This window comes from Hydra viridissima, unplaced genomic scaffold (genome assembly GCF_058129835.1).
Source record: "Hydra viridissima isolate aposymbiotic clone 2 unplaced genomic scaffold, HvirCarnegie_v1 scaffold_5, whole genome shotgun sequence".
NCBI lineage: Eukaryota > Metazoa > Cnidaria > Hydrozoa > Anthoathecata > Hydridae > Hydra > Hydra viridissima.
In genome coordinates, this window is record NW_028324304.1 from 6,590,318 (window position 1) to 6,609,819 (window position 19,502).

Sequence of the window (19,502 nt, forward strand, 5' to 3'; positions counted from 1 at the left end):
CAGATCGTAGCCATCAGCAGAAGAAAGCTATGCGTCCTAAATGTCGTAATTGTACGAAAATTATAAAAAATTGGATATTGTTATGGATGATGAAAGCTACTAAAGCTTAAACAATAGCATATTAGCTGGTAATGATAGGTTTTATACCGCTAATCCTTCTCAATGTTCTGACTAAGTAAGATACAATATGCGTAAAAAGTGTGAGGACAAGCTCTTAGTTTCTTGTTGCATCAGCCCCCGTGGAATAAGCCCGCTTTATATTTATCACAGTAAGCAGGCAATCAACCAGTACACTTAAAGAGATATTAGAAAAAACTTTACTTTCTCTAGTATTAGAATATTATTAAAAAAAAAAAACCAATAAGTTTATCTTCTGGCCTGATCTACCTCGATCACATAACGCAAAGTCGGACATCGACTTTTTAAAATTGAAAAAAGTCAGTTGTACCCAATGATATAAACCCAGCTAACGTTCCAGAAGAAAGGCTAATTGAAAACTTTTGGCGTGATTTAAAACGGCGAGTGTACGAGAATAGTTGGAGAGCTGAGAATTTGGAAGAGCTTGAAGCAAGAATAAGATATTTTTACTCAAAGATGAATAAAGAAATTTTCCTTACTCAAATAAAACATATCTCAAAAACAAATTGCTAAACATGGTATTTGAAGTAATTATTTTAATATATTTATAAACTACGTATACTAACAAATTAACAGTTGAAATATTAAATAGTAAAACTTATTAGTTCTTAAAATATCAGTTTTTAAATTTTGTCCATAATTTTATTTATGACGTGTTATAATTGAAGTAAGTATATGAAATAGTTATATATACATTTTTATTAGATAAAGTAGAAAGGATTTGAATTTTTAGTAGATAAAGCAAAAAGGATAATATGTATTTTATATAACATTTTAATATTTTAGTAACATTTTGCGTAATGTTGTTACATATGTTATGTTATATATGAATCTTATCTTACTTATGTTATTATATTATATACATATTATATTAACTTATGGTGTTAGCTATTGTTGTGTGTTGCTGCTGTAATGTTTTTTTGATATCTTTTGAGTTCACAGATATATGGCTTATCTTCATGTTGGTGTCAATTGTTAAAAATGGTAAATTGGTAATTTTAATGAGAATCAATGTTTTTTTTTCATTCACTAAAAGCCAATACAAATTATTTTGCCATATATACAATTTATTTTATCTGAACTTGATTTTTTGTCTTTAGCCTTGTTTACTGCATGATTTTGCTGTAAATATTTATGAATCATTTGTTATCAATATTAAAGGTAACAATGTAGATAACCGCTGGGTGGTACCTAACAATCCATGGTTATCAAAGAAATATCAAGCTTACATTAATGTTGAAGCTTGCTTATCTGTTAAGGCTGATAAATATTTGTACAAATACATATACAACCCAGCAAACAAGAAGACGTCTTTTAGTCGTCTTGAAGACGTCTTTTCAAGATCGCAAAAGACGTTTTAAAGATGTCTTAAAAAGGTCTACATTGACCGTCGCAAAGACGTCTTGCTCAAGATTGTTTAAAGACGTCGTACTGAAGACGTCCTAAAGATTTATTTAATTATATTTTAAGAAAACTGTGTAGTATTAATGGTATATTTAAGTTGCTACTACCGATTATAATGGGTATTAACAACATTAAAAACACTATAAAGCAAGTTCAAGTTCTTACTTTGTTTTTTGGAAACATTAAAGAAGAAAAAGAAAATCATTTAAAAAAAAAAAAACAACGCAAATAATGTAAAAAGGTACATATAATACAGTTAGTTGGATTGTTACCAAGTATCTTTCTATTTAACAATTTATACAACATATAATAATATATACAATATATAACAATAAAAAAGAATGTTTTTTTATTTTGTTTTTTGCCGTGAAGGAGCATTTTTACAATACCGTCGAATTTGCTGTTTAATTTCAGCATTTGAAACCTTTTCAAATCTTCTTTTTAAAACTTCTAAAAATCAAATTAATCATGTAGGATATATTTATCAAATATATTGGAAATAAATTTAACTTAACATAGATTTTTAACTAAATTAAAAGTTGAATAATTTAAACCTATTTTAGATTACCTTCTATTAAGTCCTACAGTTTAGTTGATAATAAACCAATCTTTCCACCAGAACCTTTTAAGTTGAACTGTGTCAACAGGTTATTTGTAAATAATCTAAAAAACATACCGAATAAATGATAAAATTTATGAAAAATATTAAACAATTTATAATTATTGATTTCCATAATTACTATACATAAAAAATATATTTACCACAAATACGAAAAATGATTACTATGCAAAATGTAATAAAAAAACCTATTCATGACCAATCTTGTCAGTAGTTTAAAATCGTCTGCACTTAAAAAACTGAGCTGTTTAACCTTAATAAAAGTTTGGCAAAATAATTATAAAAAAATAACTGTTTTCAACTTTAATTTATATGGATTATAAAGTTTTACATATGGATAAATATTTTCCAAAACAAGTCGAACACAATCATCCTCTAAACTTTTGATAAAATCCTCATACTCTGCAATAGTGTCTAATTTCTTGATTGCAAAATTACTATTGGATTGTTTGTTTATAGCTAAAATAAGCTCCTGGTTTTCAAGAACCTTTGAAACCATCTTGAACATCATGTGTTGGTATTCTAAATTATATGAAGAAAATGAAAAAAGAAATATACAGAATGCAAAACATTTATTAATACATTTTCAAAATTGTTTACAAGTATTATTCTTATACCTAAAAAAAATTCAAATGTGAGTACAAATACTCTCCACATTTTACTTACTCCAAACAAAAAAATCAAGTAAATGTTAAAGAGCTTACTTCCAACTTCCATAGGAAACTTATTTTTAAGTAACTTCTCGGGTCCAAGCGCTTCAATCATGGTTTTTTCTTGTATGTCTGTTTTCTGAAGCTTTTTATTTGGTTCTGATGTATGAGGTATAACTAAGGCAAAAGAAAAAAAATTATATATAAATAATAAAAAGTTACTTTTTTAATCTGCAACAAATCTTTTTTAAATATTTTTTGTACTTTGTTATTATTAATACATTTTTTTCTTATTTTAGGCTTTAGCTCCTCGAGACCACAAAAGTTGATGGGTAAGAGGAGGGAGAACATACAATTTTTTAGTTTAGAGTCTATAAAAAAAAATTATATATAAAAAAAAATTTGATTGTTCCATTTCAGTTTATTGTGAAGGTAAAAATATGTGAGGCAAAGATAAAGTTAACAATAAAAGATTATACCAACTTTTATGAACAAAAAATATAGTAGAAAATTCAAAAGTAATACATACATAGTGCACCAGAATATGAAGGTGATTGTTCCTCTGTAATTGAATGTAGAGGTAAAAAAGTTTCAGCTAAAAATAAGAATTCAGTAATAGTGTAAATTAAAAATATATAAATTCTAATTTTGAAAAAATTGAAAATTAAGAGACAAAGTGTACCAGAACACAGATTAGATTGCTTGAAAGTAGATCCAGATGACAAATTAGAGTCAAAAGATCTTTTTAATGGCTTTTTCAACACAGATTTAAAAACTGGCGGAGGCAAAGGAAGTCAGGTAACTCTAAAACATAATGGTTTTATTTATTTTTCTTTTAGTATTTATACAAATATATTAATTTACAATATAGATTTGACATTAAACAAATAAAAATAAATAGTTAATTTAAAAGTAATTAAATGTAATTATACCATTAACATTACTTTTCACTTTAAAGGTATCTTTGGAAACACAAATATCTATTTCATCTTTTTCCTCTGTTGCTGTGGTGTAACAATATTCTTTTAGTTCTTCCATATTATCTAAAAGAATCAAAACTCTTATAAATCCAATATAAAAATCAGATATTTTGCCAGCACATATATGGTGGCAAAATATTTGATGTTTATATTGGAATTAATAAGAGCTATAATATATATATATATATATATATATATATATATATATATATATATATATATATATATATATATATATATATATATATATATATATCAAACGTGTATATATATGTATATATATATATCAAACTTTGGATAGAAGATGCAAATTAATAAAACATAATAAATATAAAATATTTAATCAAAAGAAATTTGAATTTAAAAACCTTTCAATTAATGTTCTATTTCATGCAATAAAGGAAAGCATGCAAGACCTCTCTTCCAAGGTAGAACAACAACCTTTCGGCAAAGACTTTCCATTTTTAACTCAACAAATTTAACTCTAATTTCATCAATACTTGGTATGAAGAAAATTTAAAAGGTTTTAGACTGAATAGGTTGTGTATATAAATCATTTTGTAAATCAAGTCTAAATATTCTACACTTAAAAAATCCAGATGATAATTCCTCATCAACAAAACAAAATTGGTTTTCTCCTATGTAAAAACATGAATTATTCAGCTTCACTGAAACTTTTAGTTTTCGAGATTTTGTATTTAACATAGATTGTATACTTTGATATTGCTTGGCTATTTGAACAACAGGACTCTTTGAGTTTTTTACTGCTTACTTTAATTTCTGCATATAATTTTCGAAGGGAAAACAAGATATGTCATTTAGTAAACAATCAAATTTAACAACATCATCACAAATATGAAGTAAACAGTGAACATTGTAAACACAGAATGAATTTGTATATAAATGTTTTGAGTTGATAACAAAATAATTAATTAGTTCTCTAGCAAAAGCAAGATAATGTTTCCTAAATTCACTGTCTTCATTTAAGAGAATTACCATTGCAACATGCAATGATAGAAAATGATTATAAATTTCTTTGCTAACAACACCCTTTAAAACTAAGGGACCAGTGTATAAGATAAATTGTCTGAACTCTGTTGCTTTCCACTGATCTAACTCTAAAAGGGAATGTGGTTGTCAAGCAAGTTCAGATGGCATCATACCACGTAACCTTAATAGATTATCAGATATTTTTTTTATTTGGCCATTTTAAAGTCTACAATGTTTTGGACCAGACATTAAAAAAGTAAGTATGCGTCGTACTACACCAAGACAAACCATGTGCATGTAATCCAAAATAAAACCAGAAACACAAGATATTTTAAGTTGAGCTAAAGGAGTAAGAGATTTCTGATGATCAGTGTACAAAAAGGAATTAAACTCTTCAGTTAATCTTGGAGTTGATTGGTTGTTATCAATATAAACCACTCTATGCTCTTCATAAAATCCTTTAACTTGGCATCGTTCACAGGAGTAATATCCTGTATGACTTTGTATACATTTAAGAAAAGAGCGAGAAGGTGCATCACATATGAATGCTTTAAGTGTAACATCAATTTTTTTATCATTATAGTATAAACCTTCACCACTTAACAATAAAGATTCTTTGAGAAAATCATTAAGAAAACCATCCAAGCAGTCTGGTTTACCATCACCACAGAAAAGTGCAATGATAAAAATATAGTTCTCTATAAGACCAAGTATTGGCCATAATTGAAGATTAGAAGATTTGAAAAGAGGTAGACCATCAACATTAATAGTAATAGATAACCCAGTACATTGAGAATCAATTTTCAAATTCAAAAAATTATTTATGCCATCAGCAATAGTAAATTAAGCATAAGTTCCACCACACTTCCTATCTACTGTAACAACTTTAGAGGGTTTTAAAAGCGTTCTTGCATCTCTTGGTAATTCTGAATGACCATGTTTTTTGAGAATACTCAAAAGCTCGTTTAATTGGTTTTGAGAAATTTTGCTTTTCGAAGACTACATTGCTAAATCTTCTGATAATGTTTCTGTTGTCAAAAGTGGTGCTGCATTACAACATTCAAAATTCTCATAATTACAACTCGAAGACTTATTGTTTTCTTCTTTAAAAACATTATTTAGGGCTTTACAAGGATATTCAGGCTCAGCCTGAGAAGCATTAAATTCAGGATTCTAATTCGATGTACTATTATTAATATCTTCACCTTCAAATGTCATTATAAAATTCAACATACTTTTATTCAAGCGACGACGCTTCATTCTATTTTCAGTTTCCATAATGATACCTATATAAAACCTTTTGCTAGAATAATGATTTAGAGAATTAATATTGGTCGAGATAAAACTTTATATGAAAAATTTCACTTCTTTAAAAGACACTAAGTTTATTCACGCCGAAAGTCTTTTTAAAAACGTCTTTAAGAAGACTAAAAGACGTCTATTTTTTTGGTAGAAATATTTGAAAAATAAAGACGTCTTGAAGACGTCTTAAGAAGACGCGCAATTTTACACGACGTTACAGTCTTTTAAAAGACGTCTTGAAGACGTCTTACGAAGACGCGCAGTTTTACACGCCGCCACTGTCTTTTAAAAGACGTCTTGAAGACATCTTAAAGACGTCATTCGAAGACAAGACCATTTAACGACCTGAATAAGACGGTCTTAAGACGTCTTATTTCTGCTGGGAACGGTCACGACTGTGCCTATATTTTAATAAATGAACAAAATAATCATGATAAAGTAAACAATTTTTTAGATTGTCGTTATGTTAGTGAACCTGAAGCATTGTGGCGTATTTTTGAGTATCCAATAAGTAATATATCGCACTCTATTTCATGCCTTATAGACCAGTTGCAAATGTTTACATTTTTGCCGTAAACTAACGCATACGCAGTAGTTGGTAGGCAAAATCATAAATTTAACAAGAATTCTAATTTCATCTAAACCATATCTTCTTAGTTCTATTCTCTTGCTTATCCTGACAAAGAACTTTATTTGAAGAAGTTGACGTTAGAAAATATTGTTTTGCTTCCCGATCCTTATGGTATCGAAGAGAAATTTTGGAAAAACAATGTTAGTTTGTTTTCTGAAGTCAGTTATGGTGATATATACACATATTTAGTAGAATCACAAAGTTTATATAGCAGAGAAAGTATGAAAGCGTATAAATCCCTTAAAGCTTTTAACTATTTTTTCTGTGGACACTAAAACATATTATATTTTAGATATATGATATATAACTACAATAAATTTTAAACCAAATTAATGTTGTTATTTTAGGCCTTACCAAGTCAAAGACAAGGGAAAAAAAACAGCAATCTATGATGTTTGGATTTATGTTCATAAATCCAAAGGATATATTTGTTATGGAAACTGCAGTTGTGTTGCTGGGTATGTTTACTTACTGATGAAAGGTGTATCCCAGAACCTTTGACATATCTATTCGAACCATTCAAATCTAGTCCACCCTGTCTAAATACAGATAAGATAATGTAACTTTAAGATTCATCTTGTAATTGATTGTTAATTATAGTATGTCTCAATATATAATTTCCCCACATATATTATATATTTATATAATTTTGTTAAAAAAGAAGTATTCAAATACTATTTTTATATTTTAAATAGAAAATTGTTTATAATTGTTCAGAATTGTTTGATAATTGGTTAAGAAACAATACTTTTGTTTAAATTAACTATTGCACAAATTGATTTCATAATATAATAAGTCAACTTGCGTTATAGGAATAACACTTGAAAGTATTTCAAAATCTTCCAATAACACGTTCGATGTGAATTCTTAATTGAGACAATTTTCTAGACTCCTCAACTTCCTTAGCAGATAACTGTTTTTCACCTTTTGTGAATGAAGGCCTGTACAATGTTGCACCTTTTAATGCTTACTCCTTTTCAATAAGAAATCCTCTATCAGCTAGGCTACTGTTTTCATATCTTACAAAATCTAAAAAACCTGATTTTATCGCAATTTCTTTATCAGAAATTCTTCCACCCCAACCATGTGATAAAAATGTTATTGCACCAGCTGGGCTAACACTAATCAGGTATTTAATAGTATTTCTGCTTTTATAATTTGACCAGGTGATAGCTCGAGCTTCTAAATTATTTGGGTGCTGTATAAAAATCTCTGTACAATCAACTACGACATCACATTCCTTAAAATTCAGAAATTGCGATGGCATATTCTGTCGTATTGCTGTTTGCGAATGCCATTAAAAAAAATATAATTTCACTGGCTTTACATTGACCTCCCAGATAACACAAAATCATTGGGCTAATATTGGGCAAATATTGGCCGCGACATTGGGCAAATATTGGCTGCCAATATTGGGCAAATATTGGGGAGTGCAAATTGGGCCATTACTGGGAAGATATTGGCATTTGCCTGGCAGAATCATGGCTCCAATATTGGGCCATGATTGGTTTTGACTGGCTTATAATGGCCCAACATCGACCATGAATGGGAAAATATAGGCTAATACTGGCACAACGTTGGCCAATCCAAGCCAAATACTGGCTAATTAAAGCCCAATATTGGCCAATTCAAGCCTAATATTGGCTATTCTTGGCACTTTATATACTCACACCGCCTTTTTTTTTGGCAACAAGAGCTTATAAGGTCTTGTTGTGCCTTAATGTGACAATGTAATGTTGTGTCTTAAATGTGATAATTGTATACAATTATCACTGCCACACTAACAAATATCTTTTCAAAATAATCTTTTTAAAATAAAAGGAATGTCGATTTGTTCGAAATAAAACTCAAAAGACAGTCATAAGTCATATAAAAGAAGCTTATTCAATCAATATTCTCAAACAGCATCCAATAAAAAAAAATTAACAATGTAAACAAGAAAATAAACACATTATAAAAAACACTTCATTACATTTGATATAAATAAAAAAATAATTAAATGTCTTCCTCTACGCATCTCCTAGCGAATTATTTTGAGGCCATCAATGTGAATTGAACATGACAGCCATTTTGGCATTGTCTTGTCCGGTTGACTAATCGTCTCTTAGGGATAGTTTTCTTACTGCACCTGCATAAACAAATAATAAAAATAAACAGAGATGAACAAAATATAGAAAAAATGAAAACACCTAACAAAATAAAACTTCAATCTACCATCACTAAATGTGAACCACCTGATGTGTATGGCATAATCGGAAACAAGATCTGGATCCGATTACCTGGGTAACTGTATCCTAGTTTTGAGTTATGGATCCGGATATATTCAATTCGGATATTCGGTTCCCAAATAACTATTCCCAAATTTGTCCCTCTCAAAAGCAAGGAAAAGTCTCGTGCATATGAAGTAAATATTTAACCAATTTAATGGTCAACAAATTAAAAAAAATTGACTAAATTGAAAAAGGAAAAGTCAGTTATTCCGATTAACAAAACTCGGCCTTTTCTTTGTAGGTGCTTGTTAGCAAGAAAATAAATAATTATTTCTAAAATCATATAACAGATTATATTAAATAATTATTACACAATTTATTAAAATTGAGATATAAAAGTCACAATTTAATAAAAAATAGCTTACTCTTCTTGATCACTGCTCATAATCTTCCATAAGAATCGGGTTGAATTCCAGAAGATCGTTTATCACTTGGAATGGAAAAATAAGAAAAAAGTCTAGGCTTCTGAAAAAGGTGCCGTCATAGTTTGTCTAACGGGGCTTTCTGCCACTGCTAATTAATATCACCTTACAGCTCCTCCAGTTGCTTGAGCACACTTTAGAAAAAATGACTGAACAGCTTATGCCATTGATTGCTTTACTATTTCAGGAACTATACACAAAGAAATATTTATATGTTACACGCTAATAGTGTATATTTAGTCCCACGACTGGGACTAAATATGACGTATGTAAGAGAGAGCCAAAATAACAAGTGTTGTGATGAAAGACTAATTAAATTTACATGATTTAGTCTTCCCAATAGTAAAAAATACATTTTATATATAAAAAAAATTAGATTGCTTTTGAAAATATATTTCAACATATTTAGTATTTGACATATTTATGCCTTTAAAGACATAAAATTAAAATTGTAGGTAGATCTATAATTTCTAAAATCAATAAAAGTGAATGAAAAATTAAATCATCAAGCTACTTTAATTATAACAATAATTTAATTATAACTAATATTAATGAATAAATAATCAAACACACTTAAATATTACAATTAATATATTCATACGTTCGCATATTTATTAACTGTACCATTTATTTAGAAATGAAAACTGTACTCATAATAGCTATATTAAAATTACAAATAAGATTAAAAACAGATAAAAAAACAAAAGCAAAATTGAGTTAAGTAAAAACTTTATTGACTTTTTGAACTATTTTCTCGAGCTTTTTTTAGTCCATCTGTCAATAGACCCTGACAGCCATTTTGAAAGTATTTTGTCCAGTTGACTAGCTGTTGATGTTGGATAGCTTTTTATTACTGCATCTGCATAATAAAATGTGCAATAATTAGTAGATGAAAAGATTTTTTTGTGATCTTTAAAACAATTATAATACAAAAATGATAACAACGATGATGATGTTTATGATGATGATGACGACGATCATGAGAATTTAAGTGTTACCTTATATATAACTATTTGCTTACAAGAATTTTATTTATAAGTTTGCCTACCATATATTACATTTTTCACACCCATTAGACAACCAAACTCTAATTTTCCTTTTCTTCCTGTAAGATTATACAGCATTGATAGTTTTGCTGTCAAGATTTTCTTAGCAATTTTTCTTAAACAGTCATCAAGACCACTTCCTCCAATTAGAGACAAAAAAAATAACCTATAAAGGAATAATTATTTATTATTTCCACTTCCATCATTTAGAAAACAAAAAATAACCTATAAAGAAATAAACATTTGTCATTAGCTATTGCATATGAAAATAACGTTTATACTAAAGTACAAACGTTATTATATATGTAGTCAATTCCAAATAGAAAAAAAAAACTAATTTAATTTTTAGAAAAAAAATTAACTTTTATATTATATATTGATTATAAAAGACTTACTGCATTAGATCGACATTCAGTATTTTCCAAAAAAATCCTATTTAGCTCTAACAGTTCATCTATTTCTTTTAACGGAAATATAAAGTTTTCTGGAAGATTTCCACTTGTATTATGACCAAGAGAAACTTGCTTTTGGCGTTGTACACGTAACTGTAACTTAATTTCCTCCAACTGTTTAAATACACTCTGAAAATATGGTCGGACAGCATCAGCCACTGCTTGTTTTACTAAATCAGGAACTATCCAAAAACAATAAATTCTATTTATAGGAAATTGTACGGTATATTGAGTCTCAAAAATGACTCTAGAAATTATAAAAGTCATAAAACCATTATTCTTGCATAATTTTTAGTGTTAGGGCTATAAAAAGTTGAAAGACTTTGCAACTAGAGTAATAGAAAGATAAATAGAATTAAATTCAAAAGCGGTCTATTATAAAAAAAAACACCTTTTGCACATATAATTGAACAACCTATATATGCCAAAATATAATTAAAATGCAAAACTTACGAATTGAAGATGCTATGTTTGTGCTAGGACTAGCTAGCGAGGGTTTATCAATTCGATCTGTGTAGGTGGTGGAAGTTGACTGTCTGCATGGGGGTGGGGGAAGAAGTGGTACTAAATGTTCAATATCCGAAGAGTCATAATTAGAATTTTCTGATAAATTGATTGGTGAGTTTTGCTTATTCTTAATTTTTGAATTTTCTTTTTTTTTCTTTTTCTCAATTGCTATGTCAGGACTCCTAAAATTGCAAATAAAATGTTAATAAAATTGTAAAGTAAATAATAACAAATACAAATATTCAACTTAAGAATTCTAATTTGCATTAAGAATCCTAACATTTTAAAAGTATACAATAAATATGATGTACTTTATACCATTGTGTTTGCAGTTTTTTCCTCTTTAAATCATTTTTTATTTCCGAACAACTTGAAGAAAAATCAGTGTAGTGCAAAGATTTAGCCTCTGCCTTTTTCATCTTTTCATAGTCTGGAAAATTAAAATGTGCAGAAAAACAATCTTATAATAAAAACTTTTCAAAAACGTATAGAAATTAAATACCTCCAATTTTCAATATTTTTATATAAGGATAAAGAGGCCAATCTTTGTGATTAGGAATTGGTAACTTTTTCATTTTTGACCATTGTGTAGCACCAATTCCCTGAGGCCAATAACATGTAGCTGATTCTTGTAATAACCAGCAATCAGGAACCACTGCAACTCCATCCTCAAATTCAATTAAATAATATATTAGTATCTGAAATAAAAAAAATTGGCATGAAAATCATTTTAAATAATAAATTTAATGATTGTTAATCAGGGTGTCTTCCAATAATTTATGATGGATTTTCCTGACTTTTCCGCCTGTTTTTCCTGACTTAATTCAAAACTAGAAAAGCGCAACTTCAGATAAAATGGACTTCAATTTGTTTTATCAAGTACTTTCAACTGCAAAAAAATTTTAAAATTAATACATTCTTCATTCTACATAATACATAACTCTTTATATAATATATTCTACATTCAAAGTATCAATAAAAGATCATTAAAAAAATCTGCTGAACAAATTTTTACATTACGTGTATTATGTTCAAGTGAAATAAGTCATTTATTTTCAAATAAATTTATTTATAAATTTTATTCCAGTAATAATAAAATTATTTTTTCATATAAATATCTTGTATAAAAACAGAAAAAAATATATATAAAACCACCAAAAAAAATACAGTTTATTATTTATGTATTTGATGCTTCGTAGATAAAGGAATACAAACAAATTTGGACTTGTATGGTAGTATAACATATTTTTTCTGTATTTCATCTGTTGTAGCAGATTTACACTGACATGATAATTTAGAAACCTTTACTATATCAAAACATTCAAAAGAATTTGCAGGATATCTAAAGAAAGGCTCAATAGTTAGAAATTTTTCATAAACAATAAAATGCCTATTATCACTATGAAATTTTAATATGTTACGAATCAAACAAAAGTCATTTTTTATTTTAATGCAATTGTTGCCTGTTGAGGTAGAGTAAAAAATTCCATTTAAAGTAATTTCTTGATACTGTAGACAGTATCAATTTCTTGATACTGTAGATTTAAAGTAATTTCTTGATACTGTAGACTCTGTTTGTTCTCTAAAAACAATAGGACCATATTCATGCAGCTTCCTGGGAATGCCTTCCTTCATACATTTATGAGAGTTTCTCATAATTGATCCATTTCTTTCAGATATACGCCGGATAACCTGTTGAAGTGGTAAATGAGGTTTACGTATTAAACGCTTTAAATGCCCTAGAAAATTTTCAAACGGAAATGCAGAGTAGTTATAAACAGATCCAAATCTTTTAACATCATTTGCAATGTGTATTAAGCTGTGTACATTGTAGCTAATGAAACCTCTGCCATATATTTTAATGGCATTTTTTACAAAGGCTTTTAAGCTAGATTCTGCATAATCAGCATGACTTTGATTAAGATCTGAACTGGCTAAACAGTGTATGCCAACAAAAAACAAAAGAAAATTGTTATATACAGATTTCGAAAGATTTCCTTTTAGTGCAACAATACCACTGTATAATAAAAATTGACTGAATTCCACTGCTTTCCAACGCTCTGTCACTTAAAGACCGACATTGTCTAGAAAACTCACAAGGAATAAAACTTTTAAATTCTACTAATCTCTCTGAAATGCCATTAATAGATGCCATTCCTAATCTTATTCCATCGCTAACAGGGCTTTTTATTAAAAACATCAAAATCCTTTTCATTACTCCAAGGCACACCAAGTGCATAAAATCAAGTGGAAACTGAGTTACCATTCCAATAGACAATTTTTTAAGTAGAGTATCTCCAATGTGATGATTAGCATCTATCATATCATTAAAAGAATGGTCAGTTCTAAGTGGAGCATCAGTTTTAAGAAATGTAACCTTACTGTGCCATTCCCCTTTTTGGATACACTTATCACAACTGTAATATCCAGTATGCCCTTTACTTTGTTTTATATATGCCCTTGCAGGAGTATCACATACAAAGCAGGATATACCAATGTTAACAGAGTATTTTTTACCATCTACATCAATTTTAACAGGACCTTTTTCCAATTCTAACATTTCTTCAATGAAATCTTTTAAATATTCATTCAAGTTAACTGGTTTACTTTGACCGCAAAACAAGCCAATCAAAAAAGGATTACTTGAAAATGGAATCGACACTCTTCCTAGAATTGGCCAAAATTGCTGAGTACTTGACTTCTGTAAGGGTAATCCATCAATATTAATTTGTAGAGAAATTGATAGAGTTTCAGAGCTTGTAAAAAAATGTGGCAAAAGATTTATGTGTTGCAATGATTTAACAATACCAAAGTGAAAATAGGAGCCCCCTTCAATTGTTTTGACAGTGCTTGTTCTAGGTGTTTTTAGTAATGTTCGCGGATCTTTTGGAAGTGATGGGTGCAACACTCTAAGTATATCCAAAAGTGAAGATACTGCAACCATAGTAATAGAAAATGATGCTGCCCACATTCCCAAATTAAATGATAGCTCTTTTTCTTTGTTTTCAATATCAGGTTCAATTTCCTCACTGATATCACTTTCATCACTGCTATCACCCGACAATGACTCTACATCAATGGATTCAATTTTATCCTGTTTCATAAACATTTCCCAATTATTTGTTACAAATTCATCATAATTACTATCTTCATTCAACTTTTCTCCATCTATTGAAACTAAATCGGGCATATTTAACTCAGAATCGTTATTAAATTTGGAGTTATCAAGCATTGGAGAAAAGCGATCTAATACACGTTGATTACAAACAACATGGTCATCTTTTTGCCCCACTATGTCATTAAAAGAATAGCAGGCATGAGATATAACACTATCTTTTTTTAAAGCTGTATTATTGTTAGAGTAAGAAAGTTCTGTATCGACATCGGACATAATTTTGTTGACAGATTTAATTACTTTTCTTCTCTTTGACCAATAAGATGGCTCAGTATCCATGATTTGTTGAAATCCCTTATTATATAAGTTATGTAAATTTTATGAAAGCTTAATTGTTAGTAAAATAAAACTATAAAGAAAAAATATGTGTACATTTCAGATACGTATACTTTGAAATTGAATATGAGTTTAAAACTAAATACCGTTCTGTAATAATAATAATAACTTGTTTTCAATAAAACTAGTCCAAGATGACAGTGTTAAGCGAAAATGTGCGCCATATTAAAAAATCTAACTTTTTCGCATCTATTGGTTTATAATTATTAGCCAATCTTGGCCCAATAAATTCCCAAATTAGTCGGCCGGTATTGAGGCTTCTATTTCAGCTGCTAATGGAAGCCGACAAACGCAAAGCCACGGCAAATGTGGCAAAATGATGGCATACAATGGCCCATTATATATGTTCAAAAAAATTGTTGGCCCAATAAAGGGCCATCGTACGGTGTTTACTGGGCTATTTTGTCACAATCGTATTGAAAATGGTGAAATTTGCTTATTGCAAACTGAGTTTGTTGGTTTCTGGGTTTACCTATTGTTTCGATTGAGGTAACGTTTTTTTTATAGTGAACTGGCCACCAACTTTTAACATCGTAAATTAGAGATGAACTCTCTACATCAACCACTAAAAACTTTCTTTGATTACTACATTTTAATATAATTTCTTTTATTTTTTGAATGCTGTACACTCTGTCATGCCTTCTTAACTCTCCTTTTGTAATCGAAAAGTCACGGTCACAGGGCAAAAAGCTGTGCCCTCAGATTGGGAAAAATACTCTTTCTGAGGAGGTTTTAACACGTATTTCATAGCAATTTCCACAGTTGTTTACAGTTATTTTGACCTTTTGTGAACCTGACAATCACTTACATCTCTGGAATACATATAAAGCTTTTATGATGGAGGATTTCATTCACCGCTCAGTCCCACTTCTAATAGCTGAGCAAGCTACTCTTCATCAAATTGAAAAGATTATTAATAAAAGTGGTGAAACGCTGGGTGATTACAATCTGCCTGTTATTGATCAGTTTATAGGCTTAAATCTAGAAAATTTTGATGAAAATGTTCAACAACCTATTGACGAAGCCAATCGAATGAGACTGTTGCTTAATGTCAATCAATTAAATGTATGTAATGCTATCGTTGCTACACTGAATGAGCAACCAAGTGTAGAAAACCAGCTGGTAGTGGAAAAACCTTTACTTAATAATTATTTGATTGTTGAAACCAGAAGTAGGGGCTTTAAATCTACTACAGCTACAGGGACTGGCATAGCCGCAACTCTTCCTACAAATAATAGCACATGTAATGTAACTCCTAACTTTATACACGGGCATTTTTTGCTTGATGAAACATCCTTGATACCTAAATACAGCTAAAGAGCCCTTGATAGGTTGTTAAAAGATATTTGCAAAAGCAACTTTCCGTTCGGAGGAAAAATCATTCTTTTTGGTGGTGACCTTAGGCAAATTCTGCCTGCTTTGAAAAGAGGACAACCAACTGAAATATTAGAATTGTGTATAAAATGTTCTTTGCATTGGCAATGGGTGCAAAAGTTTGCATTAACTGAAAATATAAGAGTTCAAGATGGGTTAGGTAATTTTTTCCCGATGGCTACTAAAACATGGGAATGGAACAATACCTGTCAAAGAGGAGGATCATTTTAAAGGATGCATTGAAATACCAAATCAGTGAATTACTAGAGAAAAGAATTGATTGTTGAAAAGATTTTTGGAGATGCTGATCAAAATGATTATTCTAAACGCGTGATTTTACTAGCCAACTAATGTTGATTCATTATCAATCAATGAAGATGTATTTGAATGTCTACCGGGTGATGTCAAAATTTATTTAAGTGCTGATCAAATGGGTACTGATGACGTTAATGAAAAAAAGAACTTTCCTGTTGAGTTTTTTAACAGCTTAACTCCTTCAGGTATGCCACTTCATTGTTTTAAATAGAAAATTGGTTGTGTAATTATGCTACTTAGAAATTTAGATCTCAAAGCTGGGTGATGCTAAGGTAATCGAATGAAAGTTGGTGCTCTTTAAAATAATTATATCGATGCAGAGGTTTTGACAGGTGCTTCTGGTGGTAAACGGGATTTTGTTCCTCAGATTCAGTTGGCTCCATCAGATTTTAATTTACCTTTTGTTCTGAAACGTCCTGAGTTTCCTTTCATATTGGCTTATTCAATCACAATTAATAAAAGTCAAGGTCAAACATTTGATAGAGTTGGGGTATATCTCAAAAAACTGTGTTTCTCTCATGGTCAACTATACGTTGCATGTTCAAGAACTAGAGCATTTAATACTTTGTTTTTCAAAATTAATAAACATTTCATTCAAGGTATGGTAGGTGAACAGTATAACACTAATAATGTTATGTTTTCTAATATTCTTTGTTTATAGTCTTTAGATTTTCATTTCGAAAATTTACTGTTTGTAGGTTGTGAGCATGTCTTGTATGTATAACTTTATTCATTATTAAATTTTTTTTTTCATCGTTTTTGGTGAATATATTTCATTTAAAATTGTTTTAAAATGTGTTTATATGTGTTATACAAAACCATATTTGTTTATAGTTGTATATATGTTCAAATTATGTTGTGTCCATGTTTTCAAAGTGGTGTGACTTTGCATTATGTTGATCAAGTTTGATAAACTTGCCAGCCAAGCGATGTACTTATAGCAGAGGTGTAACTTGGCACCATTTAGTGCCAGGCGATGTTACAGTTTTAGAGCTTGGTTGTTTTGTCTAGCCTTCTTGAATTATTCTGAAAATACATAGTAATGTCTGTTAATGTTTTGCGTAATGTGGATATGAGAGTATGCAATAGAGTTGTTAGTGGGTTAAGAAAATTGAACCCAACCCAACCCAACCCACTGCCACATGAACCCAACCCAACCCATGGGTTGACCCACGGAGTGCATGCAAACATGTATAATTATACCGTTAAATTGGCGACATTTTAATACATTCTAGCCTATACAACCATATTAGATACAAATAATATGTTGTTACTCAGTTACTGTCACTATATGTGTTAGTAAGCAAACTAACAAAGAACAGCTTTAACATAAATGAGCACTATATTAGTGAAACATGTCATTTCGCATTCCCCAGCGTACTAATTCGATAGCTTCTACGTTAGCCGGTGATAGTTGCGACCTTGTGTCTGTAATGGAGTGCCCAACAGAAGAAAAGTCTCTTTCTGACTGCGCAGAGCTTGCTGATATGCAGTATAGTCTGCGAGATGTTGCTGCTAGAATGGGATAATCGGCTGCGTTGTCCTTCCAGAAGGTTACGGGATTCTTGCACGCAGCAGTAACACGAAGACTCTTGAAGCTGGACAGTTCATGTTGGCAAGTCTCCTGTAGCACTGTTGCTTCATTATGTAATTGCGCGTCTTGCGTCTGTGGCCGATCTCGCGTTGACTGCATTGTTCGCAGCTCATCAAACGGGTCCGTTCTTCTCTTCTTTGCTAGCGCTTCCAATTGGAGTTGGACACCTTGTTCCATCAATTCTTCTGCTGCTGTTTTCCTGGCAATTTGTGTAGCAGCGGGCTGCATTTCAGCCAGAAGCCACTGATCGACGTCATTGAGCAAGTCACGCTTAAATCTTTTGTCAGCCGCCGTCACATTAGGTATAAATGCAAAATTTCTGAAAGAGGGATCTAGGAAACAAGATAGCCAATGCATTGCTTTAATAGATGTCCAAAACTTTAAATCTAAGTATTTAATAAGTTTTTGCCGAAATGTTGCTGCTGCTGTTGTCAATCCTGGTGCAGGTTGAAGCCGCTTAATCAGTAGGTAGTAAGACGGGACTACTAGTTGCATAGTTGGTTCAGTAACCTTCTCCATACCTTCAAATATATCTTTTATGCCGTCAGTCACATCACGAACTTCGCGGTTAACTTTTCTGCTGACATTGGCGATTGTCGATAGCTTGTCCTTGTTTGTCAGAATAACGACGAGTGCGTCATAGCTGTCTTCCACAGAGTCGGCTCGGCGAAACATGGATATCCACGGTCTAGTGTCACCTCCATGCTTTAGTGACTTTGGTAGTTGTTCCTACAATAATAATTATTAACAATATATAAGTTACAACGTAACAACAACAACAACAGTCACAACAACAACATAGCATTAGCGGCACCAACAATAACAAACTAATAAAAATATAATAATGTAATTTTTGCAATAAAAAATGTAACAACATATTATTATTGTTCATGTATAACACAGACACACACTGTCATCGCAGAACGAGGTAAACTACTTTTAAGCAACATGAGTTGTAAACATTTACCTGTATGCCAGTAGCTTGCTTGACGTAACGACAGAGGTCAGAAACGGCAGATTCATAGGTAGCAGCCTCGGGTTCTTCGGCCATTGTGTCTTTCCATGCACTGGTGAGGACCGTGTGTAAACGGTGGCACATGCAGTCAAGTCGAACATTGTTCTTCAATGCTGCTACGACGTTCGATCCGTGGTCAGTTGTCACTGGCGTATCCTTTTCTGGCAAAGCATATTCAGCGAAGATGGTATTCACCGCAGTTGATATGTTGACACCCGTGTGAGCTTCAGTCCCAAAGTGGCGAATGGCCAACGCTGCATGTTGTACGCAAAATTGTCGGTC

At 30.5% G+C, this 19,502-nt stretch overlaps 2 protein-coding genes, 1 long non-coding RNA gene and 2 pseudogenes across 4 annotated transcripts; all 5 read right to left on the reverse strand.

Annotated features, from left to right (window-relative positions):
• Positions 1-1,891: 1,891 nt before the first annotated feature.
• On the reverse strand, positions 1,892-6,192 carry LOC149888259 (uncharacterized; annotated as a pseudogene). Its single transcript, XR_016452949.1, has 7 exons — positions 4,461-6,192; positions 3,050-3,053; positions 2,866-2,988; positions 2,517-2,683; positions 2,350-2,414; positions 2,111-2,205; positions 1,892-1,992 (listed from the first exon to the last, which is right to left on the reverse strand). The product of XR_016452949.1 is annotated as an uncharacterized LOC149888259 (transcript).
• A 1,281-nt stretch (positions 6,193-7,473) lies between these two features.
• LOC149888260 (uncharacterized) lies at positions 7,474-7,981 on the reverse strand (annotated as a pseudogene).
• A 598-nt stretch (positions 7,982-8,579) lies between these two features.
• LOC149888261 (uncharacterized) lies at positions 8,580-9,513 on the reverse strand. Its single transcript, XR_016453002.1, has 2 exons — positions 8,929-9,513; positions 8,580-8,842 (listed from the first exon to the last, which is right to left on the reverse strand). It is a non-coding gene; the product is annotated as an uncharacterized LOC149888261 (long non-coding RNA).
• A 1,304-nt stretch (positions 9,514-10,817) lies between these two features.
• Positions 10,818-12,157, reverse strand: LOC145198125 (uncharacterized). The gene is made up of 4 exons (XM_090089263.1): positions 11,914-12,157; positions 11,730-11,841; positions 11,358-11,593; positions 10,818-11,086 (listed from the first exon to the last, which is right to left on the reverse strand). Exons 1-4 carry the CDS (start codon positions 11,984-11,986, stop codon positions 10,833-10,835), a joined length of 675 nt encoding a protein of 224 aa, XP_089945389.1. The 5' UTR covers positions 11,987-12,157; the 3' UTR covers positions 10,818-10,832.
• Positions 12,158-12,932: 775 nt separating this feature from the next.
• LOC149888262 (uncharacterized) lies at positions 12,933-17,704 on the reverse strand. The gene is made up of 2 exons (XM_090089042.1): positions 13,509-17,704; positions 12,933-13,345 (listed from the first exon to the last, which is right to left on the reverse strand). The coding sequence occupies exons 1-2, from the start codon at positions 14,863-14,865 to the stop codon at positions 12,933-12,935; spliced, it is 1,770 nt and encodes a 589-aa protein (XP_089945168.1). The 5' UTR covers positions 14,866-17,704.
• Between the last annotated feature and the right edge of the window lie 1,798 nt (positions 17,705-19,502).